Source organism: Bubalus kerabau, chromosome 4, assembly GCF_029407905.1.
Source record: "Bubalus kerabau isolate K-KA32 ecotype Philippines breed swamp buffalo chromosome 4, PCC_UOA_SB_1v2, whole genome shotgun sequence".
Taxonomy (NCBI): domain Eukaryota; kingdom Metazoa; phylum Chordata; class Mammalia; order Artiodactyla; family Bovidae; genus Bubalus; species Bubalus kerabau.
In genome coordinates this window covers 6,684,336-6,709,229 of record NC_073627.1, presented here as the reverse complement: position 1 = coordinate 6,709,229, position 24,894 = coordinate 6,684,336, and the positions used below count along the sequence as shown (strand labels likewise).

Genomic DNA, 24,894 nt, shown 5'->3' with positions numbered 1-24,894 from the left:
GTTTTATTGTGATAAAGTACACATAAAATCTACCACTTTAACTATTTTTAACTGCTCAGTTCAGTGCTGCTAAGAACCTTCATACTGCTATGCAACCATCACCACCGTCTATCCCAGAGCTCTTTTCATTTTGCAAATCAAAACTCTATTCCCGTTAAACAATAAGGCCCTACTACCCCCTCCCCGAATTCCTGGCCAGCACAATCCTACTTTCTGTCTCTATGATTTTGACTACTTTAAGTATCTTGTTGATGAAAGTGAAAGTGGAGAGTGAAAAAGTTGGCTTAAAGCTCAACATTCAGAAAATGAAGATCATGGCATCCGGTCCCATCACTTCATGGGAAGTAGATGGGGAAACAGTGTTAGACTTTTTTTGGGGGGGCTCCAAAATCACTGCAGATGGTGACTGCAGCCATGAAATTAAAAGACGCTTACTCCTTGGAAGGAAAGTTATGACCACCCTAGATAGCATATTCAAAAGCAAAGACATTACTTTGCCAACAAAGGTCCATCTAGTCAAGGCTATGGTTTTTCCAGTAGTCATGTATGGATGTGAGAGTTGGACTGTGAAAACAGCTGAGCGCCGAAGAATTGCTGCTTTTGAACTGTGGTGTTGGAGAAGACTCTTGAGAGTCCCTTGGACTGCAAGGACATCCAACCAGTCCATCCTAAAGGAGATCAGTCCTGGGTGTTTTTTGGAAGGACTGATGCTGAAGCTGAAACTCCAATACTTTGGCCACCTCATGTGAAGAGTTGACTCATTGGAAAAGACTCTGATGCTGGGAGGAACTGGGGCAGGAGGAGAAGGGGATGACAGAGGATGAGATGGCTGGATGGCATCACTGACTCGATGGACGTGAGTCTGGGTGAACTCCGGGAGTTGGTGTTGGACAGGGAGGCCTGGCGTGCTGCGATTCATGGGGTTGCAAAGAGTCGGACACGACTGAGCGACTGAACTGCACTGAACTGAATACTGTTATCCGAAGCAGCCGTACCATCCCTCATTCCCACAACAGTGCACAACTCCATCAGTTGCTCCAGAGGAATCAGCGTGAACAACAGCCTCAGGCGGGGTACCCTCCCAGGCTGGCTCAGGTGTTCACCAGACACATGATACACTGCAAGGAAGGACTGAAGGGCTCCGTGTGTCGCGGGAGCCCGGGCGCGGGCAGGCGACCCATGCAGGTGGAGAGTTTTGGAAGAGGATGCAGCAAGGACCTGCCGCCAAGCTGGGAGAGGCAGTCCGCCCTGTGACCCCGCCGCAAGCCTGTGTCACTGCCCAGAGGTGCCCACCTGGGCTGTGAGTTACACACTCCTGGCTCTGACACGTGCACCAACTAAGTCCTTTCTCTGTACACCTCTGGCTTTTTTATTTACAAAATGACTTGGGGCAGTTCCTGGCACTTTGGAGGTTACTCAATAAGTGCCACTTGTTATCAGTAACCCTAAAAGCAATCACCTCGAAGGGGAGCTTTGGAGACTCAGGCAGAAAAGAGGCCTGACTTTGATCCCGAAGAGCAGCAAGGTGAGGCCCTGTCTCTCTTTATTTAGTTTTCTTTTTTGTTTTCTTCCAACAGCCCTGTCTTTAAATCCTCAACACCGAAACCCGCTCTGATCCCCTCCCTGAGCGTAACCCAGCCAGTAGGTGCTATCAGTTCCCGTCATCACTCCCGAAGCCCAGGAAGTCGGACACAGCATGCAATTTAGTACCAGTGGTTTATTTCTTCCCCAGGTGAGGGCGCACCTGTATTAAGCAGAGGTGCGCCCACTTGGCTCCTCCAGGAACCACCCAAGGGATTCTAGTTTAGTTTACATGCATTAAAAACAACTCTAGTGGCCAACAAGGAACGTTAAGAAGCACCACCTTGACGTTGCAGAGTTCCTGTCTGCATGCGACACGGCCTCACGAAGGTGGGGTCATGGTACACGTATGTACAGGGGAATGAGGGAGACAGAGAGTCCCGGCAGCCCGGTGGTCCTGCGGTCGGGGAGGCTTGGCTGGGGCCTGAGAACCACTCTGCTGTTCAGCCCTTTGACCAGAAGCGGTGCCCCGGTCCACAGCCACGCTACCCCACGCCCCTGCTTCGGTGTGAGAGGCTGTGGGCCTCCCGGGCTGTGCGCTCTTTGTCGGCAGGAGGTTGGAAGCACCAAAGTCGCTAACGCTGGATCCTCAGTGGAGAGGTGGTGAGTCATTACTTCCTCCTGGTCCCCAGGCTCCTCCCTCACCCAGCAGGTACCGGTCGGGGGTGGGGACAGGGTGGAGGGAGAGGTAGGGAAGATGCCCGTCTGTATATCAGGACACCATTTTGCTAAAACCTTTAGGACCTACTTGGAGATAGAAGCAGGGAGAGCTGATGTGGCCAAGCAGCCGGTCTCTGGGACCAGACTGTTCACGTTCAGACTTCCCTCCCAGAGACTTTATTCTCTCAAGATGCGTCCGTCCAGGTGGGATGAACACATATCCCCACCAACCAGCATCTGGGGACAGGGTGTCTCACTGACCTCTGTTTTGGTTGACAAATCAGGTGGGAGGGATCAGCCCCACATCTGCTGTAAAAACTGGCTTGTGGGATGAGTTTCAATTCTTTGGATAATCAAGAATCTTTAGAACACTGGCAAGAAAGAGAGTCGCTTTTTCAAAGTGTCTGTGAATACCTGAGACCGCCCTTACCGCCATGAGCAAACTCACAGTGGAGATTCTGGAATGGAGGTGAGGTGACAGAGGTTGCAGAAAAGACAGGTCCACCACCGCTACCTGGAAGCCCACCAGGCTGCAAGGCCCTGGAGCTCCTGGCCTCATAGGCTGAACCTGCCAAGGCCTTCCCTCCGTGACCGGGAAGAGTCCACTGGGCCCCAGGAGACTGAGTTGGACAGTGTCTGGTCTCATCAGGGATGTCACCTTAAAAAAAAGCTCCTAATCAGCCCACCTGCCTTTACCTGTGGGTAAATGGTACCCATCTGAGCAGCCAGGAGGAGAGAGATGACCCTGAGAATGGTCACCTGGGCTCCCGGCTGTGTCTGCAGGAGGCAGAGTCCCGGCAAGGGGGCCCTCGAGCCTGACCCAGCCCCTCCTCACTGCCTTCTCCACCTGGAGAGGCAGGGAGTCAGGAGCGAACTGAGCCAGGCTCCTAGCTTAGGGACGGCCAAGCACTTGGGGACGTTTCCGGTGTGGAGACGAAGTCAGCGGAGGGAGAGGGCTGGTCCAGCTCACGGGGCTTGTCTGCCCGGGAATGTCAGCCAATCCCAGGCTGACTCTCCCTGAATCTCCAGTCACTCCCTGGCGCTAGCCAGAGCCTTCCGATCCTGCAGTCTCTATATATGCCTTTGGTTTCTGTTAAAGAAACACTTGCATTTGCCTTAGTTAAAAACCAAAATGGAGCAAGGAGGCAGGAACTCCGGAAAGCGTGTTAGCCTGGAAACTCATTCCCGTAGTGCCGCAGGTGTTCGTCCGCCACGGACAGGTAGGTGGCCCGCATGCTGGGCGAGTACTGTGGGAGAGAGGGGAGGGGGCAATCAGGACAGGGTCACACGTCGCCTGTCACACCGGACACCGTGCTAGCAGAAGCGCCGGCTCTTCTGGGGGTGCTGGGCTGGCCACAGCAGCTGGGCACCGAGTTTCAACATCAAGGCCTCGTGGGAGTTACTGGAGGACAGTGGGCGTGGCCTGGGCAGGCTTCATGTCTGCTGATGCTTCCAACCCTGGGGCCATCAGGACATCTGCTTCCCAAACTCAAGATACACACCCAACCAGCCTCCCTAATGCACCCGTGCGCTAAGGAGCCTGCTGAGCGAGCAGGCTGATGGCACAGGCCCACTGACTCCGAGAGCCAGGTTCAAATCCCAGCTGCGCACCTTACTCATCCTATGACCTTGGAGGAGGTTCTCCAATTGCTCCAGCCTCAGTCTCCCCATCTGCACAATGGACCTAAGAAGACTCATCTCTTACATCAAAAGGATGGATTAATATAAAGCCGGAAGATCCCTAACCCAGGGCTTCTCAAACCTGGCTGTGCATTAGAGACACTGCAGGGGTGGGGCTTGGGAGGGTTCTAAAAACATCCGGATACCCAGGCCGTACCCAGCAGTATTTTTTTAATGAGATAAAATATACATAAAATAAAGCCTTTTGGGACTTCCCTGGGGGTCCAGTGGTTAAGAATCCACCAGCCAATGCAGGGAACAGGGGTTCGATCCCTGGTCTGGGAAGATCCCACATGCCACAGAGAAACTAAACCTGTGTGCCCTAGGGACGGTGCTCCACAGTAAGAGAAGCCACCGCCATGAGAGGCCCACACACCGCAACGAAGAGTAGGGCCCCCCTCGCTGCAACTAGAGGAAAGTCTGCACCCAGCAGTGCAGGCCCAGCATGGCCATAAGTGAATGAATAAGTAAGTTAAGCTTTTTGAAAGTGCCACCTCTAATATTTTTATAATAAGTTCTTTCCAGTGCAGCCAAGTCAGACAAACACAAAGTTTGAGTGTTTGCAGGAGATGTTAGCCAGCTACTGCTCGGAAGTTAAGGATGTGGCTTCTTACATCTCCCATCAAATGTACGACCTGAGAGTCTGCACGTCTAACAAGCTCCAGGTGCTGCTGGTCTGCGGACTCTGAGGAGCAATGATCCACAGGACCCTGACTGTCCTCTGGCCCCAGCGGTTCAGGTCTGAACCACTCACACCAGAGCCGGACAAAGGCTTCCAGCTGGGTGGGTGGTGGGGGCCCGAGACTCCTTAACCCCTTAAAATTGATTGGGTGTCAACTCTGCCCTCCCAGGGACACCTAGAGGCACTTGCCGTTCTTCAGCTGGTAAGTCGTGTTCGACTCTTTTTGACCCCATGGACTGCAGCACGCCAGGATCCCCAGACTTCACCATCTCCTGAACTTTGCTCAAATTCATGTCCATTGAGTTGGTGATGCTATCTAACCATCTCATCCTCTGCCTCTTCTTCTGTTGCCTTCAGTCTTTCCTGGGGGAAGGTTTATTCTGCCCTTGAGCCTGGCAAATAAAGTCAGTTTTCTGATTATCTCTGCTGAAGGCAGGGAGAGTGGCCTGGATCTTTCAAAACAAAAGGCAATCCGAAATTCATCTACAGTTGGCATTCCAGGGCCTTGAGTAATTCATGTGTCACAGCATCGGATTTCTCCTAATTATGTTGTACTGAGATTAACATGAAAATCAATCTGAATTCCTGGGGCCACAGCAGCTGGCGGGAAGAAGCAGGAACCGAGAGGCTTCTTCTGGTTTACAGAGAAGCCAGCTTGGGATTTCAAAGGTGCCAACTCTGGAAGTAGGCCTGGATGGGCCGTTGTCCCTGCCTGGGGCCCCCAGGAGGCAGAGCAAGGCCCGGGTCGGGCATGGTCTGTAAAGGACAGCGGGGAGGCGCCCTGGGCAGGACAGCAGCAAGGCGGGGCCGGGCAAGGAGAGCCGGAGGGTCGGCTTGAGCAGGGCACTGAAGACACTTGGGGCCAATCGTCCTGCATGCGGGGGGCTGGCCTGTGCCCAGCAGCGCCCCTGGCCTCCACCCGCTAGAGGCTGGGAGCAGCCAACACCCCCCGCCAGGTGTGACAACCAAAGGTGCCTTTAAGTGTAAAGTGTCAGTCGCTCAGTCGGGTCTGAATCTTTGGGACCCCATAGACTGTAACCCACAAGGCTTCTCTGTCCATGGGATTCTCCAAGCAAGAATACTGGAGTGGGTAGCCATTTCCTTCTCCAGGGGATTTTCCCGACCCAGGGATTGAACAGGGATTGAACCTGTGTGTCTGATGTCTCCTGCCTTGCCAGGCGGGATATTTGCCACCTGAGCCATGGGGGAAGCCCAAAGATGCCTTGAGACATGGCCAAGCGTCCTCTAGGGGAACAAACTCGAGCGCCCTGGGGGAGACTCAGTGCTGCAAGGTAAGGCGGAAAGGTCACCTCCTCAGGTCCCGAAGAACAGCTCCTCCCTCTAGGGCCCATCGAACCCTACGGCACTTACTACAGCAGCTTTCTGAGTCTCCCCCTGCGAATCATCCACTTCCTGAAGAGGGCTGGGTCCCCCGCTCTCTTTCCTGGGTCCAGCGCTGTGCTTTTCACTAAGAGCACTCACTGGACACCCTGAGATGGTTCTCAAAGCCAAGTCTACGTCATGGGTCTCGTGTCCTAGGGGCGCCAGGGCTCCAGGTTCACCACCTGAATGGCTTCTTCCAAACTACCGGGATGGGGCGGGTGAAACGCCTCGCCCAGCCCAGTGAAGGGGACAGCTCCTTCCCCGACAGACACCTGGCTCAAGAACACAGACGTCCAACCTTGCCTCAGACCCCTTTCTTTAAGTGCCAGGCTGATTTTTGTTTGCTTTCTGGTTTTTTTTTTTGGCTGTACCATGCGATATCAGGATCTCAGTGCACCCTCTGCAGTGGGAGCTCGGACTCTTAACCCCCGGACCTCCAGGGACGTCCTGGCAGTCTGCTCTAATGCTTATCCAATAACAAAACCGTTTTGTTCTTTTCTACCTCTGTGGGAGGGATTCACTGGGTCCCCAGGATGTTTTCTCTTTAACGGCGCCCCCTCCCCAGCAGGGTTTGTGCGTTTGCCTGGGGAGCCCAGCTTACCGTGGGTGGAGGGGAGCCTCTTCCGATGAGCGGCACGTTCTCGTAGCGTGGGTTCCCACCAAACAGCGCGGCTTGGTTCCTGTGGGGCCGGGAAGGGCGAGGAGCGCTCAGGGCGGGGACACAGGTGTGTGCCCGGACTTCTGCAGGAGGGTCCCGGGGGTTTGCGTAAGGGAGATGGAATCGGACCACAGACAGAGGGGAAGGAGAAGCAGCAGGGAGCGGGTGATGGGGCCAGGGGAGACGCGGCTTCCCGGGCCCTCGACCTGCCCTGCAGGCTTGAGGCAAAACAGAGACCTGCGGTGGCCCTTCCTCAAGCAGATGCTCTCGGGGGCGGGGGGGGGGGGCGGCCCACGCAGGCGTCCCAGCTGCGGCCAGGGGCTCAGCTGGCTTCGGATGCCTTCCTCCCCCGCCCTGGCCCCCTGGACCCAAACATGCCCCCGCCTGCAGATCCAGTTCCCCCAAGGCCAGGAAAAGCGCCGCTGCCCCAGCCCGGCCTGTTGAGGGGAGGCCCCGGGAGCCCCGCCGTACATGTACTCCGAGACGGGGGCGTTGGAGATGGTCTGGGCTGGGTGCAGGCTGCCCTGGCTGCCCAGCCCGCTGCTGTAGCTGCAGAAGCTGCGCAGCTGCCCCCGAGGCGGGTTGTGGGTGGCGATGCGCCGGGCCTGGGGGTTGAAGGGGTCGTCGTCGTCAATGTCGTCATAGTCCCTGTCCCTAGGATGACACGCAGGACACGGCCGTGAGGGGCAGGGGAGGGGCGCCAGGCAGTGGGGTCCCGGCCCACTTCCCAATCTTTCCTCCCAGGACTCCCCCTCTGGCTGCAGGTGTCTCCTTGAGGTTCTCTGAAAGTATGGTCTTCAGCTCCGCCTTAAACATATCACTCTGCTCCGTCCCGAACTGCACACCCACCTCCTCCAAGCTGCCCACCCTGCTGACCACCTGCACGCTGATCCTCCCTACCCTGCCTCCTTTTCTGATTACTCTCGAGACACTGAAATGCTATCTTGTCTGTCTCCTCCATGAGACTATAGATGCCCTGGTAGCAGTGCTACAATCTGTTCCTTCTGCCATTCTGGGGGCACCCCTCCCAGCAGCAGCATCACCCCGCAAAGTCCTGCAGAGGAAGAGGGGACAAGCTAAGGAGGCCAGGCTGTGGCACGATGCCCTCATCATCCTTGGCCCTGCTCTGGCCCCCTCCAACCTCCTTCTGGGGTCCTGCCTGGACTTTCAGGGATGCTGCCTCAGAAATCCAGCCAGCCTGTTGGGGCTGAATGCCCGGTCCCCTTGCTGCCTTTCCCCACCCCAGGTTATCAGTTCTCAGCTCAGCCGGATGGCAGAGCCTCCCGCCCCCTTCCCCAGGAAGCCCACCTGGTGGCACAGTGCTTCCAAGCCCCTGGCCCCAGGCAGATCATGATGGAAAAGGCCAGGGCGGCCAGGAGGGAGAAGAGGCCGAGGTACAGCAGGCCCTCGAGGCCGTCGTAGCAGATGCCGGCGAGGGCGTCCAGATAGTCCTGGAGGAGGAAGAGGGACACGTAGCTGCAGGGGGAGAGCAGCACTGCCGGGGTCCCAGCTGGTCTCTGGAAGCCCCTCTCTCCCAGCCCGGACCCGGGATCGCCTCCCCTCCCCCATCCCAGGCACAGTGTACACCCACGAAGGGTCCATGTTCGGGACCCCGACACGACGGGGCGCTTCTTGGTTCTCTCTCCACGCATTTGCTGAAAAACTGTGTGCTGGGCTTGGAACAGGACAGATGATGAGCTTGCGGGTGGGGGAGCCGGAGGGCAGAGGACATTTAATCTGAGGCCAGGAGAGCAGGGAAGCAGAGCGAGCCTGTAGCCTCTGAGGCAAAGGGGCCAAGCTCGGCGTGTTCAGGGAGGAGGCAGAGGTCAGCTGAGGACACGCGAGACGGCACCAGGTCTTGCTGGACCTCGCACGGCAGGCAAGGAGCGTGAATGTAACGCAAGCTGATGGGAAGGCATGGGCGGGTTTGGGGACGGAAGGCTGTGATCCAATTTGGTTTTTAAAAGGCTGCTCTGGCTGCCGTATATTAATGGTAAGGGGGTGGGAGAAAGTGGGGACCGGTTAGGAGGCCACGGCTGTCAGCCAGAGGAGCAGGGTGGTGCTTGGACCAAGGCGGGGGCTGCGGGGGGGACAGGAGTGGATGGAGCAGGGTAGATCCGAGGGTACAGTGATGAGCACTCGCTGAGGGATGGGGTGTGGAGGTGGGGGAGGAAGGGTACTGGGGCCACCCCCTGTTCTCAGCTCTCAAGTCAGGCTGCCAGGGTTGGAAACCCACGGCCTTGACTCGACAGCTCTGGAACCTTCGGTAAGCTACTTTATAGATAAAGATATATACATCTGTCCATCTATATGTCTACCTATCCATCCATCTATATTCACACACAAATTGCTATCTATAACATTTCTCATGAAATATCAGGTATTTCATAGTTTAACAGTGAGGACTAAATGATACATCAGATATACAGTGTACAGAACAAGGTGGAAGACAGGGACTCAGTAAATTGCAGCCGTGATCATTATCATGACTGTTCGCTCAAAATCCATGTGGGATGTGAGAGCTTGTCAACATACACTGGCTTCCTGCTTTGGAGGAGAGGAGGGGCTCACATGCATCCCTGCATGGATGCCTGATATTGCAGATTCCTAGAGATGACCCTGGCAATGAGAATGGGGTGTCCACTTGCAACTCAGGAACTGGATGGGTTGACCAGATGGCTGGGGGTCTGTGCACTAGGGAACAGCCTTCCTCATGTAGCTCAGGGTGCCCCGAAACAGATCCAACTCTCCGTACCCCCACCCCCTGGTACCTTTCTCTGCATCTCCCCGTCTCAGCTACCGGAGAGAATCTAGAAGCCAGGCACTCTTCCACCCCATTCCCTGAGTCAGGCAATTACTCTCCCAGCCTCTGCTGGCTTCTCCCTGGGACGATGTGGCCTGCTGGGGTGCCCCCCCCACCACCCTCCGCCTGCCCCCCAGGGCCACCCCGCACCTTGTGCAGCCCCCGGCAGTCCAACAAGGCGGTCAGCTGGTGGAGGCCGGACTCAGATGAGTTCAGCAGGAGCTGGATTCCAAGCAGATCTTTCTGAAGCAGGAAGAGGCAGATATGCAGACAGACCGAGAGGCAGAGAGTGAGCGCGGGCAGCAGGGAGGGTTGGGGATAAACCCGCAGAGGGCAGCTTTGGCAAAGAAGCCTTTAAAGCCACAGCAAGGGGCTAGATGCACAGGGAGGGGACACGCTTTCTTTCCCTGGCCCGGGTCCCCAGGGTACGGCCGGCCGCCTCACCTCTGCGGTGGGGAAGCGGGGCACGGCGAACTGCAGCAGTCCCGCTACCTGGATCTGCATGGCGGTCAGCGAGCGCTGGAAGACGGTCAGGGCCTGCACCGGGAGAGACCGCAGCCCCGCGTGAGGTTTACTCCCAGGAGCCCCCCGCTGCCTCTTCCCCTGCAGCCCCCCGATCGTCCGCAGCAGCAGTCACATCCCTGATCGGGGATGGCCCTTCCTGCAGGCAGGTCTTCCCCTCAGCCCTCAGCCTTCCCTAGAGCCGCCCCGTCCACCTGCTTCCCGCTACTCCAAGTGTCCTGCTGGGACAGCCTGGTCGGGGAGCTTGTGAGAAATGTAGAATCTGGGGCCCGCCCCAGACTTAAGCACAACCTCTGCATGGAAACCAGCACCCAGGGTGATGGAGCTGACCCAGAGGCCCCTGCAGAGGACCCCAGAGAAGCAAAGAACAGCCAGGCACCTCCACCTTACAGGTCAGTGCTGCGGCTGACCACACGGGGGCGCTGGGGGCAGGGTGAGGGCTGGACCGGGGGAGCCGTACCTGCTGGAAGGGGCTGCTTGCGGTCTGACTGCAGTACAGGTAGTATTGGGTCACCTCTGCAAGGAAAAGACACTGGAGTCAGGCAGGAGCTCACACGTGACCCGCGCTCATCCATCCTCCGTGGCCAGGCCCGTCCCCGAGCTCCCGAAGGAGGCAGCTTCTAAGACCTGGCCCATTGGTTCGGCTGGTCCTGAAGGACCGTGATGGGCGGCTCTGGGTGACTACAGGGCTGAAAGGGAAAGAAGGGCACCGCCTGGGGCCTCCCTGGCTCAGACGGCAAAGAATCTCTCCGCAACGTGCAAAGGCTCTCCTGCAACGTGGGAGACCCCTCGGTCGGGAAGACACCTGGAGGAGGGAATGGCTACCCACTCCAGTATTCCTGCCTGGAGAATCCCATGGACAGAGGAGTCTGGAGGGCTACAGAGTCCCAAAGAGTCGGACACGACTGAGCGACTAACGCTTTCACTTTTTCTCAGGGGCACAGTCTGGCTGACTGCGGGCCTGGACCGAGCATCCCAGGCGGCTCTGACAACAGCAGCTGAGATCCTTACCGCGGCGGACGTGGCCCTCTGTGATGTTCAGGATGAAGGTGTCCGGAGCTGCGCAGAAGTCGCTGGTGCCCTGAGCCGGGGAGAAACGGGAGGGGTGGAGGAAAGTCACACACTCCCAGGAGCTCAGGCATGGGGACCCTGCGGCTCAGACTCGGCTGGGCAAGAACCGTCAATGGCCAGCTTCCCTGGGCTGGGTCCTGGCTTTGCCCCTGCCTGGCTCTTTTAACTTTAGAGACAAGGGCTTAGCCTGGGTCTCAGCATCTTCATCAATCACACAGGAGAGAGAGATTCTTCACCTAATGAATCAATCCACGCAGCATACTCAGAAAAGTGACTGCAGACAGACAGCATGCACTCTGTGCTGTTACCTCTGATTTCTGAATGCCTCTCCTGGGAGGGACCCGGGTGAGGCGAGGGGCTGCCACGGGATACATTTTGGAGAGTTATTTGCACCACGGCCTTGTTTGCCTATCTCTATTTTATTCTTTGTCTTCTTGTTACCTAGTCTGCCCCCACTCTGGGAGGTATCCATCTATGAAGCCTGCCCCAGAATGTCTTCCTAAAGAGTTACAGAGGTGCTGAATCCATCTCTGAGCTTTTGGGTCCAGGTCTTGTTGTGATAAGAAGGGAGGTCAAGAAGAGCACAGGACTGAGAGGGGACACGGGCTCCAGGCTCTGCCGTGGCCACGCTGGGAGACCCAGACCCTGCCGCCCGGCCTGGCCTGGCTGGGGGCCCCACCAAGGCCCCCCGGGGCCGAGTGGCGGCAGGTCCGGGCCCTGGAAGAGGCGGCTGCAAGGACGCCACCCTCTGAGCCAGGCCCTCTGCAGGTCTGGCCTGGGGCGTGCAGCGGGTACTGGGTAAAGGGGGATCCCCCCTTTCAGGTCACCCCGTGACCCTGCCAGAAAGGGAATAAACGTGCAGAAAACCAACGGACCAGTGGGAAACGTTGAAGGCAAAAGGAGAAGAGGGCAGCAGAGGGTGGGACGGTCGGATAGCATCACCGACTCAATGGACATGAACTTGGGCAAACTCTGGGAGATGGTGAGGAACAGGGAGGCCTGGCATGCTGCAGTCCATGGGGTCACAAAGGGTTGGACACGACTGAGCGACTGAACAACAATAACAAACCAACGGACACTGACCACATGCCTCCCAGGGGTCCACCAACCCATCTCGCCCTCATCAACAAGCCTTCGCAGAAAGTGCCGCTCTTCTGCCCATCCTACAGGAGGAAATGAGGCCTGGGGAACTTCAGGAATGCTCCTGGGGTCCCCTGCCGGGGAGGGGGAGCGCTCGGTGGCCAGAGCACCTGGGAGACCCTCCAGCCTCTCCCAGAGGCCACTTCTCCCCACTCCTTCTCCTTGGCGCTGTCTGTCCTCTCTGCCCCTCACCCCTGCCTCACACTCTGGACTGTACAGCGGGGTGATAGAGCACGCAGGGCTCAGTTCCCCGGCTCCCATCTGCCTCCTCATCATGTTCTTTTTAAAAAATATTCATTTGACTGTGCGGAGTCTCAGTTGCGGTTCGCGGGATCTTTAGCTGGGGCTTGGGAATGCTTAGTTGTGGCATGTGGGTTCTGGTTCCCTGACCAGGGACCGAACCCAGGTCCCCTGCACCGGGAGCTTGGAGTCTCAGCCACTGGACCACCAGGGAAGCCCCCTGGCACGTTCTTGGGGGGCAGTGCTCCTTCCTGGAGACCCTTTCTGGGGGGACAGGGGAGGGAGAGGGTGAGGCCACAGTGTTGGCGCTCTGCCCCACAGCTCTCAAAAACAAAAACAAGAGCAGCCCCAGAAAAACAGGCTGGGTGGGCAGGGGCAGTGGCCGCACAAAAGCTCCCCACAACAGCCTCGGAGGGCCTGGCTCCTTCTGCCCCACTTCCTATTAACATGCAGCAGGAGCCGCAGCCCCGTCAAAGGCCCATTCACCGCCTCACCCTTGGCCTCTCTCACACAAGGGCCTGATTAATCGAATTAGGGAGATGGCCTTTCTCTGCAGCTCCCTGGCTGCCCGGGGGGCCCTCAGCTGGGAGCTGCAGTCGCCTCTGGTCGCTGTGAACACAGAAGCCTGGTGAGAGGGAGGAGACCCTGCTGGGAAGGAGCTGGCTCCCAAAGGGGTGCCCATGGTGGCCAGCTGGAGGCGCCCGGGGGAGGGCCTGCTGTGTGCAAGCTTCCCTGTGCCCACTCTTGTCCCCGGAGAAGCAGCTCTCTGCCAGGCAGCTGTGCGTGTGGCCTCAGCCAGCAGCCACCCTCCCTGGACCCTGTTCAGCCCGCCTAGCTTCAGATGACGTCAGGATGCCTTTGACTGTGACCTGGGCCCTCCCAGTGGCTCAGATGGTAAAGAATCCTGCAATGAGGGAGACCTGGATTCAATCCCTGGGTTGGGAAGAGCCCTTGGAGAAGGGAATGGCTACCCACTCCAGTATTCTGGCCTGGAGAATCCCATGGACAGAGGAACCTGGCGGGCTACAGTCCATGGGGTTGCAAAGAGTTGGACACGACTGAGAGACTTTCACTTGGGCTCTCCTACTCTGCTCTTCCCTGTACCTGGAGGGGCCCCAGCCCTGGGTTCATAGGCTCCTGCCTGCCCAGGGCTCCCTCGGCAGTCCAAAGTGGACACTGTGTGATGTGGGGACGGGGGACAAAGCAGGAGAGGCCCACCTCCTCCCCTTTCCGGACAAGCTCTGCCCAGAGCTACTCAGACAAGCAGCACCAGGGTCCATGCATTCTGGGGGCATCGTGGAGGCCCACCGGCCAAGGCCAGGGTCACCAGCCAGCCCCCGTCACTGGGCCAGGCATGCGTTTGGGTAGAGGGGTTCCTGTGTGAGCCCTCCCCTCTTTTTTTTTCTCCTGGATCAATAGGGCAGAATGGATGCAGGTCACAGGTTTGCTCTGTGGCCCTTAGGTGAGCTAAGGGGTTCTCTGAAATCCCCATAAATCTGCCCCTCTGTCACAAACATACACACACAGACACGCAGCCTGTACCACCATTATGTCGATCCACATGGGGCTGTGATGATCTGCCTATGAGCTGAAACTTAAGAGGAAATGTCCCGTTCTTTTGGTTCCTGCATCTCCAGGCACGCACGCCCCTGAGAGCCACGTAGCCGAACGCTGAATGAATGAATGAACGCTGTGCACACAGCTCCTCTGGAGTGTTCGGTGCACCAGAGACCAAGCGTACCTGCCTAGCTGGCTTCCCGCCCACGCTCCTGACACCTTGCGTGTGTGTCTGTTTTTTGTTTTTGTTTTTTTTTTAACATTTCAAGGTACCACAAATGGAAACACACCACTGTGAATCGGACAGTCTGTGTGAGTCCAAGCGCAATGGATGGGAGGCCACCTTCTGCTTTCTGGACGCTGGGGAGGAGGGCCCGGGAGTGCGTGCTGAAGCCTGAGGGCGCTTCCAGAATGGGGTTCAAGCCCTGCCCAGCCCCACCAGCTGGGCTCAGCTCTTCACACCCAGAAGAGGCACCTGGTCCCCGGTGCCCGGCCGCACAGGCCATGGCAGGTGGGTAAAGGATCAGGCTTCAGGCCTCTTATCTTGGCTCTGTCCTCAAACGGCTCATGACCCCGGGGCAAGCCTCTTCCTTTCCCAGGGCCTGTGTCCCCATCAAAAGGGATGAGCCAAGCCCCTTTAGTTCCCAGATTCTCGGATTCTTGGTTAGGGACTGAGACCAGAAGCTGGCCCTGCCCTGGGGACGCTGGGCGGCACACATCCACACACCACCAGACCAAAGACCAGCCGGGCGGACCACCGGCACCCCCACGGCCCCCAACTCACCACGGCCGCGGCAGTGTCAGCAGCCAGGGACGTCCAGCTGAAGAGCAGGGCCAGCACCCCGCAGCAGAGCATCCTAGAGGAGAAGCAGCCGCCAGTGGGGTCCCGGCAGAGGCCGGCAGGTGGGGGTCCCTTGGTGGCTGCCCGCCCCCCAGCCTTTGGGGCCCTTCCTTTCAGCTATGACCTTGTTCCCCTGGCCCTCCAGACTCCCTCAGTGGCCCCAAGGGCAGCCCCAGCCTGAGCCCTAACTGCTGGCAGAGGGATATGGACCGATGCCCGGGGCACAGGTCCCCAAGGGAGGAGACGGCAGCAAGGGCGCGAGCTGAGCGGCTCTAACGGCTCAGCTGCGGGACAGTCAGGCCCAGGAGGCAGGGCTGGGAGCGGGGAAAGCCCACCCCTGGCTTGGTGTCCAGACGGCAGGATGGTGGCTGTTGCCCCCACCCAGCCCCGGGCCGGGTGCTGAGAAGGGGGAGGGAGGTGGCATCAGGCTGCCCCTGCTGCCACATGCCCCCGGCCCCCCAGGCCCTCATCCCTCTGGACGGCGGCACCGTCACTCCCCACGCTTGGCCAGCTCTTCCCCCAGACCCAGAGGCAGGCTACTCACGAGACCAGGAGGCACCTGGAGCGCTTGGCCAGACCCAGGCAGGCCAGGAGGCAGAGGACCAGGTCCAAGACGAACAGCAGGAGGTAGGAGAGCCACCTGGGCAGGGCGGGAGGGGCAGTCAGGGAAGAGCTGCCCACCCGGGGCCCCTGGCCCGTTGGACTGTTCGCAGGACAAACTGCCCGTAGCCGGCGGCTAAGCTGATGAGCCCAGGGGCCAGCCCGGCCCCGGACAGCATGAAGCCAGTGTGCATGGTGGACAGCCCTTGGGGGTCCGGAGGCTGCACCCCGGCCTGTGCTTGGACGAAGGAGTCACCCTCCCTCCCCTGGCTGAGTGTCTGAACCAGCACTGTCTCCTAGAACTTTCTGCAGCGATGGACACGGACCACTACGCACTGACCACTCTCCGTCGCTACCTATGTGTGGCTGAGAACGTGGCTGATACAACCGAGGAAATGAATTTCTCCCTTCATTTACTTTTTCTTCTTTCTTTTTTTTTTTTTTTCAGAATTGAAGTATAGTTGCTATACAATATTATGTAAGTTACAGGTGTACTATGTATATATTTTTTTGAAAGTTGCTCAGTCGCGTCTGACTCTTTGCGATCCCATGGGCTATTCAGTCCATGGAATTCTCCAGGCCAGAATACTGGAGTGGGTAGCTGTTCCCTTCTCCAGGGGATCTTCCCAACCCAGGGATTGAACCCAGGTCTCCCACATTGCAGATGGATTCTTTACCAGCTGAGTCACAAGGGAAGCCCTAAAATACTGGAGTGGGTACCTATCCCTTCTCCAGGGTACAATATATGACTCATAATTTTTAAAGGTTATACTCCATCTATAGTTATTATAAAAATATTGGCTATACTCCTCATGTTGTACAATATATGTCTTTTATCTTATTTTTTAAATTTAATTTGTACTTTATATGGGAGTGTAGCTGATTTACAATGATGTGATAGTTTCTGGTGTACAGTAAAGTAATTCATATATACACATACATGTACCCACCCTTTCGTTTACTTTTTTTTGGCTGTGGGCCATGCGGGATCTTCCTCAACCAGGGATTGAACCCGCACCCCCTGCAGCAAAAGTGCAGAGTCTGAACCACTGGACGCCAGGGAAGCCCCTCATACCCTTTGTTCCAACAGCCACTCGTGACCAGTGGCCACGCCATGGGCAGAGCAGGTCTAAACCATCTCTCGGCAGCCTCCTGGGAGGCATGCATTTGGACCCTGGTTCCCGTTGCTTCTAAAAGGCACACACAGAGTCAGACCAGGCGAGGTCTGACGGATCTATGCCACGGATCATAGCTATGATGGGTCATAGCCACGGACCTAAGAAAGCTCCTAAGAGGCCCGCATCTTTAACGATGGCGCCCCGCAACGAAGAGTAGCTCCCGTTCTTCACAACGAGAGGAAAGTCCAAGCCCAGCAAGGAAGACCCAGTGCAGGCAAAAATTAAATAGATAAAAAGAACCTTGGGACCATCGAGTGCTAGAATCCCATTCTACAGATTGGAAAACCAAGGCCAGGGGGAAAAGAGGCTGGCCCAGGGATTCCAGACTCTCCGAGCCTTCTTGCAAGAGACAGGGCCAGCCACTGGGAGCCCCTCAAAATCCTGGCTTCCCATTTCACAGCTGAAGTTTTCTTGTTGCCCGTCTCTCTCCTACTCGGCACACTGACAGGAAATCGAGGTAGGACCGAGTCGAAGCTCCACGATCATGAAGCTCCACGATCATGGAGCTCTTCATTTATGTTTCAGCCTGCTCGCTCGGCATCCCCACCTCCGCGCGTTATAAAAGTTTCCTGGAAACAGCTCTGCAAGGCGGATGCGCTTCCCCAGAGGAGCTGGCTGCTGACATGGGGATGAGTTTCTAAGCAAGAACTCGGCTCTCCCAGGAGCCACGCGGGCCCCTGCAGCCACGGCTCCTCCCACATCCGGCGTGGATGCGCTAGCTCTGTTACACCCTTTGGAAACCTCTGGAGAGCAGTCTCTGGGCTTTTAATTGCCTCTAACACGTAGCCAGGACTTGTGTAAAAGTACTAAGAAGAATTTGCTCAGCTGGGTGGCTGGGCTCCAGCACCATCCGGAAAGCAAAGGTGGGGAGGCTGGTCCCAAGGAGACCCGGGCCCTGGGGCTGGTGAGCTCATGAAGAATTAAACGAGGCTTTTGTGCCAGGGCGGCTCATTCGAGAGGAGGGAACAAATGGCAGATGAGGGGAAGGGACAGAACGTCAGCAGCGCTCCGGAGCCACGGGTGCCCACCGTGAAGCAGCCCTGAGCGAGGGGAAGAATTTGGGGAAGGGGTTCCAGGAGGCCCTCTCCATCACCCTCACTGAGACGGGTACCATACAGCTGTCATGCCTTACCCCAAGCTTTTATAAAATCATCTGAAAAAGTAAGCCCTTTTGATGCTTATGTTCTGACTTATTTTACCAAGGTCATTCTCAAAATGCCCAACTTAAGCCCTTCAGTACACAAGGCTTCCCAGGTGCCTCAGTGATAAAGAATTCACCGGCCAATGCAGGAGAGGCAAGAGCCTGTGTGAGTCCCTTCTGGATGGCTTTTTTTTGTCTTAATTGTACTTTCTGGTATGAGAGTTTGGTCCACACTCATCGGGTACGGTCCCTACCCAAACCTGGAATCAGACATTTTTCCAAGGGAGCCTGGTTCCTTTTAGGGCTGCCCCGATGGTGCAGTGGTAAAGAATCTGCCTGCCAAGCAGGAGACCCGGCTTCGATCTCTGGGTCAGGAAGATTCCCTGGAGAAGGAAATGGCACCCCACTCCAGGATTCTTGCCTGGGAAACTCCACGGAGAGAGGAGCCTGGCGGGCTATAGGCCGTGGGGTGGCAAAGAGTCGGACACGACGGAGCACACACGAGTGCAGTGCTCACACACGGACCAGGCTAGGTCCATTCAGGGAGAGCGGCAGGGTCGAAACGGACACCACTTCACATGATAAAAAGGTTTCGGAGGCCCAGGCAGTGACTGTCCCTCGTGTCATGGGACTAATCAGATGCCACTGTTTTGGGTCACAGGTCACAGCTAGTCCTTAGAGTCAGCAGTTTCCTTTTGGTTACTTGGGACACACGAGCAAAAAAAAAAACAAGAGAAGAAAAATCTGGGTGACGTCTGGGAGGGCGGGGGCTGGATGGGCAGGCAGGGGAGGGACGCAGAGCACTGTCCAGAGCCGGGGGCCTCCTGAGCTTCCTCTGGTCAGGGCCTGGCCATCTCTTACCCCAGGGAACGGAGCACCCTGGATGAGGAGGTCCAGAGGCCACCAGGGGCATGTTCTCTGGGTCAGTATTAGCTCAGCCTGGAGTGGGGCTTTCTCAGAAAGCGGAAATGAATTCAGAGTAAATTGTGCAATGTTGTGGTGGAGACTGTGACCTTTTGACGGTGGCTTGAAGCAGAGGCAAGAAACTGGGGCGGGCGAGGGGCATCCAAAGGATAGATGTTTGCTCCCAGGGCTCCTGCATCCCCCGCGCCCCTCTGAGCCAGGGGCTCTGCCCTGATGCACAAGGGTGTGTACGCCGTGCGTGCATGTCACCCCTCTGCTGGGAGCCCTCCAATCTGGACTGCCGCCGCCTTTCTTGGTTGTTCCGAGTGACCTTCCCCAGACCCTCCGTGTGGACGGAGGGCAGCCGATCCCTGGTCAGCTGGCCTGTGTCCACCGCCTTCACCTGGGATGGGGTTCGGGTGATGGGGAGGCAGGGGAGACGTAAATGAAACCCCAAAGGTCTGAGGACGCAGGAGTGAGTCTGCATACCTGATATGGCAAAGGTGGGGTGGTGCCCGGCAGCCCCTATCACTCCGCTTTTGGGCATCTCTGAGGCTGGGGGGCATCTCTGAGTTTGCTAAGCAGATGCCATCGGGCAAGGCTCTGTGCTGCCAAGGGGGCTGCCATCTCCCCGACCCCTCGCTCCTCTGGGGCTGGGTCTGCAGGTGCAAGGAGCCCGGGCCCCTCAATCCGAGAAGGAGAGGAACCCGTAAACCAACTGCACTTCACTCAGCCCTGAGGATGCTGGTCCTGGAAGAGCTCCCTGCTGTGCGCTGGGTGGGTGGCCAGGTGGAGCCTGAGATCTTGGCTCCTCACCGTCCCTCCGGGGGGTTCAGTGCCTGCGTGTATAAGTTGGCTGCACTCCCTGCCTCCACAAGCTCTCGTGTCCTCTGATTTCAGACAATGGCTTAGTGAGACCTTGCGGTGGCACTTCCCTGCTGGAGCCCAAGATACTGACTCTGCTGAAGGGAGCTGGGGTGGCCCCCTCCCCGGGGCCCCTCACCTGTAGTACTCCACAAAGCTGGTCTGGTTGGCCAGTTCGGTCAGTTCCTCAGTGACCTCCGTCCACACGGGCACCCCTGCCATCTGGGCAATGATGCTGCCCGCCGTCTGCTGTAAGAACTTCAGCGTCTGGAGATAATCGCCCCGGGTGGCGAAGATCTCACCCAGGCGGGCGAGGTGCTGCTCCAGGTCCACCTTCATCTTCTGGGTGGTTCCTGACACCTGTGGAGGGGCGGGGCTTGAGAGTCTGACCTCGGTGGGGAGGAAGCCGGAGGGGGTACACTGTCTGATTCAAACTGGAGGGGAAGAACTTGGCCTTAAATGAGTGCTCCACAGGCACCGCCAGTCCTGAAGTCATGAGGCTGCGGTCCAGGTGGAGAATGGATGGCAGAGCCTCCCTTACCCACCCAGCCCGAGGGTCCCTCCATCAGGGGCACAGGCCTGATCTAGTCCTAACCAGGACCCGGCCTCCAAGACCCAGTGCCTTCCTAGGAAGACAGACCCAGATGGGGAAATAAACAAGAGAAGCCATTTTTCTTCCTTGAAGATTTTCTTCCAAGTTTAAACATTTTGGACGATGAATTCTTGTTGAGGGTGAGGAATAAAACGTTTAAACCAAAGAATCCCTCCGTTGCTACCTGACCTTTGGTTCCCACAATAGGCTTTCTTAGCATCTCACAAGAGAAAGGCTTTGTTGTAGAGCGAGCGACAGCTCAGTGTCCTGAACCCGAGTTCATAACAATGGGACTTTGAAATGATACAGGCAGATCCGATGCTGCCAGGACACGCACGTGATGGGAGGAGGAAACTGGTGCCTTCTCTGTGCTCACCACCCTTCTGGCCCCCCACGTCTGCCCTGAGTGGAGTTGAGCAGACCTTGAAGGAAGCATCTCTCTGCTCAGAAGTAGAGAGGATGGTCAATGGCAGTGACTGTCCTGGGCTTGCAAACAAGGACCACAAGAATTGGAAAGATGCTTCTCAACAGCCCAGATGTAGGGTCCTGGCAGGGCCCTGAGACCCAGCCCAAGAATTCCAAGCACCTTCCCCCCAATCCTGCTCTGAGCCTGGGTGTCGGCAAGAGGGGAGGAAGGGCTTGGTGGCTCTGAAACGGTCACGTTTCACCAACAAGCACAACTGACTAGAAACGGGGAGTGTGTGCTAATCGTCCAGGCAGCCTTCAGCTCCCCAGGTCTGCAAGGAAGAGGAAAATGACTCAGAGTGGGAATTCCCTAGAGGTCCAGTGGTCAGGGCCCGGCACTTTCACTGCTGAGGGCATGGGCTCAATCCCTGGTTGGGGAACTAAGATCCTGTAAGCTTTGCAGTGGGGCCAAAAAAACAAACAAGAAAACAAAAGGACCCAGAAGAATGTTTAGAAACTTCCCAGGGTGAGAGCTGCACGGAGAGACGATTAGACCCCACTCCTGGCAGCAAACGCTATTTCTGGGTGTTAGAGGGGCTGGACAGCAACTCCAGGGCCTTTCACATCTGTGCTGTGCTGGGAGTTCCTGGTTCCACAAAAGAGAATGGCCGCCTTTGTTGCATTTTGCTTCTTCCAGCGTCAGCAGCTTATTCCCTTTTCTGGCTTGCTCCTGGTCCTTACAAGCTGGTTAACGGCTACGAGATGCCAAAGCGCAGAGATGCCGGGCACACGCGTTAGTAAATCCAGCAGCTGACCCTCACCCGGATCAGCGCTCCTTTTCAGTTCAGTAAGGTCACCGGACAAGTGCTCTGCAGCCACTGATCCAAAGGCAGTCTTCATAAACGTTAACGCCGGCAGCAAAACCCGCTCTCTGTGATGTTTCCATGTTCCTCTATGAAGCCTAACTCACTTTAGACCACAAGGCTGTTAAAAATGCTCTGTAAACTTTTCCTGTAAGATCACTTCTTTCCCCTTCTGTAGCTCTAAAATGTTTCACTTCTCTACTTCTTAAATGCCTCCTTGAAAAAAAAAAAAAACAACGCACACACACACAAGCCTGCAAACATCTGCCAGGCCTTCTTTTCCTCCTGATGTCTTCCCACAGGAAACCAAACAAAACAGAAAAAAATTAAAGTTACAGCGCTGACCCACTTACACCTGCCCCTTCCCCATTCTGCCCCCAGTCCTTAGCGGTTCATCCCAGAGCTCCCAGAAGGGAGACGGGTGGGGGACACTCAGAGATGGCACAGGCGCTCCCACGGGGAAGAGACACTCTTCAGATCAAGGGGGCTGCCTCAGCTCCCCAAGTTGGGGCGAAATCAGGGGCAAGCTAGCAGGTAGAGGAAGCTGTTACCCTGGAGGATGGAGCAGGCATTCTCCAGCTGCGGCCCCTGGATCAGTGGTCTCGCATCATCAGCTGGGAACAAATTCTCAATGCAGATTCTCGGCGGAGAGTCTGGGGAGGGGGGAGGGCCCGCCATCTGTGTCTGTCAAGCCCTCCAGGGGATTCTGATTCAAGCTCAAGTTGGAAAATCTCTGACTGGGAGGAAGCTCCTTTTCAGAGAGGAAGGAGGTGAAGGGGTGGAGCCTAGGCAGGCTGGGGGCAGGGCCCGCATCTCAGAGCATGGAGGGGAAGGGCTGAGACCAGACCCCTGGGCTCCAGTACTGGGTTCTGAAATGTGCCAGCTCCCCACTCTGGGGCAGCCATAGCACCTCCCTGTGCCCAGTTCCTTCACCCAAAGGCATGCCCACAGGCCAGCTGCCAGCTCAAACCCGAGCCAGCCGAGCTCCCAGAGGGGTAGAGTCCCGGGCTGCGGTTTTAAGCTGAGATCCCAGTGGGCTTCCCTGATGGTAATGAAGTGCTATGCAGGATACCCGGGAGATGAGGGTTCGATCCCTGGGTCAGGAAGATCCCCTGGAGGAGGGCATGTCAACCCACTCCAGTATTCTTGCCTGAAGAATCCCATGGACAGAGGAACCTGGCGGGCTGCCATCCACAGGGTCACAAAGACTCAGACATGACTGAGCGACTGAGCAGCAACGGGTTAGAGGCGTGCAGGTGCCCTGGGTGAGGTCCAGATGGGGTCACTGGATCCAGAGAAAGGATCCACCCAAGGCATCCCTAGTGACCCTTTCTGACCCCCCAAATCAGTATGTGCAGCTGACTCAGGACCCTGCTGCCAGCCGTGGCACAGGGCTCCCTCAGGCTGGGAGGGTGCACACCTGGGGCTCCTGCTCCAGGAAGGGGAGCCTGGCAGGGCCCATCTTGCTCTGGCCCAGGTCTGAGTTGCCTGACCTGTCTCCTGAGTACCCCGCCCCCGGCCCCCAATCAAAGCTTCCACTCTTCCAAGGTAATAATAGTAATACATATTATTATAGTAATTATAATAATAGCATCATTAGCAGCTCCCCCACCAACATTTGGGGAGTTCTTTGTAGATAACCAGGCATTTTCACAGGCATCATCTCATCAGCCATCACTCATCTGATATTTGGCCTTCACCTCTCAGATCTGGGGGCCCGCTAAGATCTGCTGTCTCCCCGGAGCCTTGGGACTAGGGGTCCTGGGAGCCCACCCCAAGGTCAAAACCAGCCCTGGAGGCCCAGCACAGGGGCTGCCTCTCCAGGCAGTGCCCCCGGCCCTGGGGCACTCTTGGCGTGGGGCGAGGAGCCCAGCCTGGAGGTCCCGGTCCCAGCTCATCTCTGGGCGATAAAGACATGAAGAATTTGAGTTTTCCCATCAGGATGGCTCAGGGACTTTCTTCCTCGGTCCCTGGGGGAGCCACAGGCCATTCTTACAATGGTCACAGGTCAGACAGTGAAGGGCATGGCTCCGGGGCTTCCCCAGAGATTCTCCTTTGGAGGGTGAGTCCTTCCCCCCGGGGTTCTGGTGCTGGTGGGTGAAGCCTCTTCCACACCGGGGCAGAAGTGAGGGTGGGGGCCCCAGGGAGTGAGCCCCGCCCCAGGCCAGGGCGTGCCTAGGGCCCCCTGTGCTGGTCAGCCTGTGTTCGGCCTGCCAGCTTCTCCACCCCACCACACTCTTGCCCCGTTACAGCTGCCCCAGCCCAGGGTCCAGACAGCTAGCTCCTGGTCCCCAGGGATGGGTCCCAGCAGACACAAGGAATGGGGCAGGAGAGCGGGGCCCCTGGTCTGGCCTGTGGCCCTTGGCTTCCCAGGAGGATTATCTGAGGCCAAAGCCAGGGCAGCCAGCAGCCAGCCACCCCACCCGAGGGCCAGCACAACTGTCTCTTTAAGGGAGCTTGTCCCGGGAGGGCTGGGGGATTAAGGCCTTAGAGGAGCTTAAGGGAGTGGGGGTGCGATGGGGTCGAGTCCCTCTTCCAGAATCCTCTTCCAGCAGCACTGGGATGAAGTCCACATGCTCCGGTCGGGGCTGGATTGTGTGGCTCAGGCCGCCGGACACAGTCGGCCATTGGCTGAGGTCACCCCTCTGCTGGGGACCTGGCCCAGGGTGGACGTACAGCGACTGGCGTTTCTGAAAACTGCTCCAGAGCCTGGCTCCTGGGACACTGGGGCTGCTGGGAAATCAGCTGGAGAGACCTGGCGCATGAACGTGACAAGCAGGGGGGCCAAGGGCTGTGTTTTCAGAAGACCCCGCCTCCGTGCCCAGAGGCTCAGCAAGTGGACCTCTGCCTTGTGCTAAAAATCCCACCTCTCCTCCGGCATGTCGTTCACCCTGAGTCCCCAGCTGGAGCCACTGCGCCTGGAAACCAGAGACCGGAGCACACCGTGCTGGCTCTGGGGGCTCTGCACTTGGTTTTGAAGAGTTTTCCCCTTGACATCTCCTAGACCCGACCCACAGCGCTCTGTACTCAGCGCTGAGAGTGAACGCAGAAAACACCGTGGGGGGCTTCCCTGGGGGCTCAGTGGGGACGGGGCCGCCTGCCGAGGCCGGGGACACGGTCTCCCAGTCCCTTGATCCCTGGGTCGGGAAGATCCCACGTGCTACAGAGCAAGTAAGCCGGAGCGCCACAACTACTGAGCCGGCCCTCCAGGGCCCGGGAGCTGTAGCTACTGAATGAAGCCCGTGGGCCCTGGAGTCCACGCTCTGCAACAAGCGAAGATACCGCAAGAGAGAAACCCACTCACTGCAGCCGGAGGAAAGCCCGTGCAGCAACAAAGACCCAGCGTAGCCAAAAATAAATAAGCAAATAAAAACCACTGTGTGTGTGTGTGTTGGGGGGGCCGGGGCTGATCTTCTACATTCAAGATCCTCTTGGGCACAAGTCTCCTAAAGGTGGGTAGGATTCGATCCCGCGCCCCCAGGCCCCATCCGCCTTTCTCCTTGGGTCCTCACCCCCACCCCTGCCTGGGG

At 57.4% G+C, this 24,894-nt stretch overlaps 1 protein-coding gene across 2 annotated transcripts in view; it reads right to left on the bottom strand.

Moving 5' to 3' along the window:
* Positions 1–1,704: 1,704 nt before the first annotated feature.
* TTYH2 (tweety family member 2) overlaps positions 1,705–24,894 on the bottom strand; it is a 35,728-nt gene continuing 12,538 nt past the window's right edge. Inside the window, exons 4-14 of one of the 2 annotated variants that reach the window (XM_055575038.1) lie at positions 19,644–19,864; positions 15,363–15,458; positions 14,762–14,834; positions 10,981–11,050; positions 10,430–10,485; positions 9,892–9,984; positions 9,598–9,690; positions 7,953–8,095; positions 7,116–7,298; positions 6,588–6,666; positions 1,705–3,488 (exon numbers count right to left, since the gene is read on the bottom strand). In XM_055575038.1, the coding sequence (XP_055431013.1) occupies positions 3,408–3,488; positions 6,588–6,666; positions 7,116–7,298; positions 7,953–8,095; positions 9,598–9,690; positions 9,892–9,984; positions 10,430–10,485; positions 10,981–11,050; positions 14,762–14,834; positions 15,363–15,458; positions 19,644–19,864 (1,188 nt within the window). In that variant the 3' untranslated portion in view covers positions 1,705–3,407. The remainder of the gene's footprint in view (positions 3,489–6,587; positions 6,667–7,115; positions 7,299–7,952; positions 8,096–9,597; positions 9,691–9,891; positions 9,985–10,429; positions 10,486–10,980; positions 11,051–14,761; positions 14,835–15,362; positions 15,459–19,643; positions 19,865–24,894) is intronic. The other variant, XM_055575039.1, reaches the window with a different exon arrangement.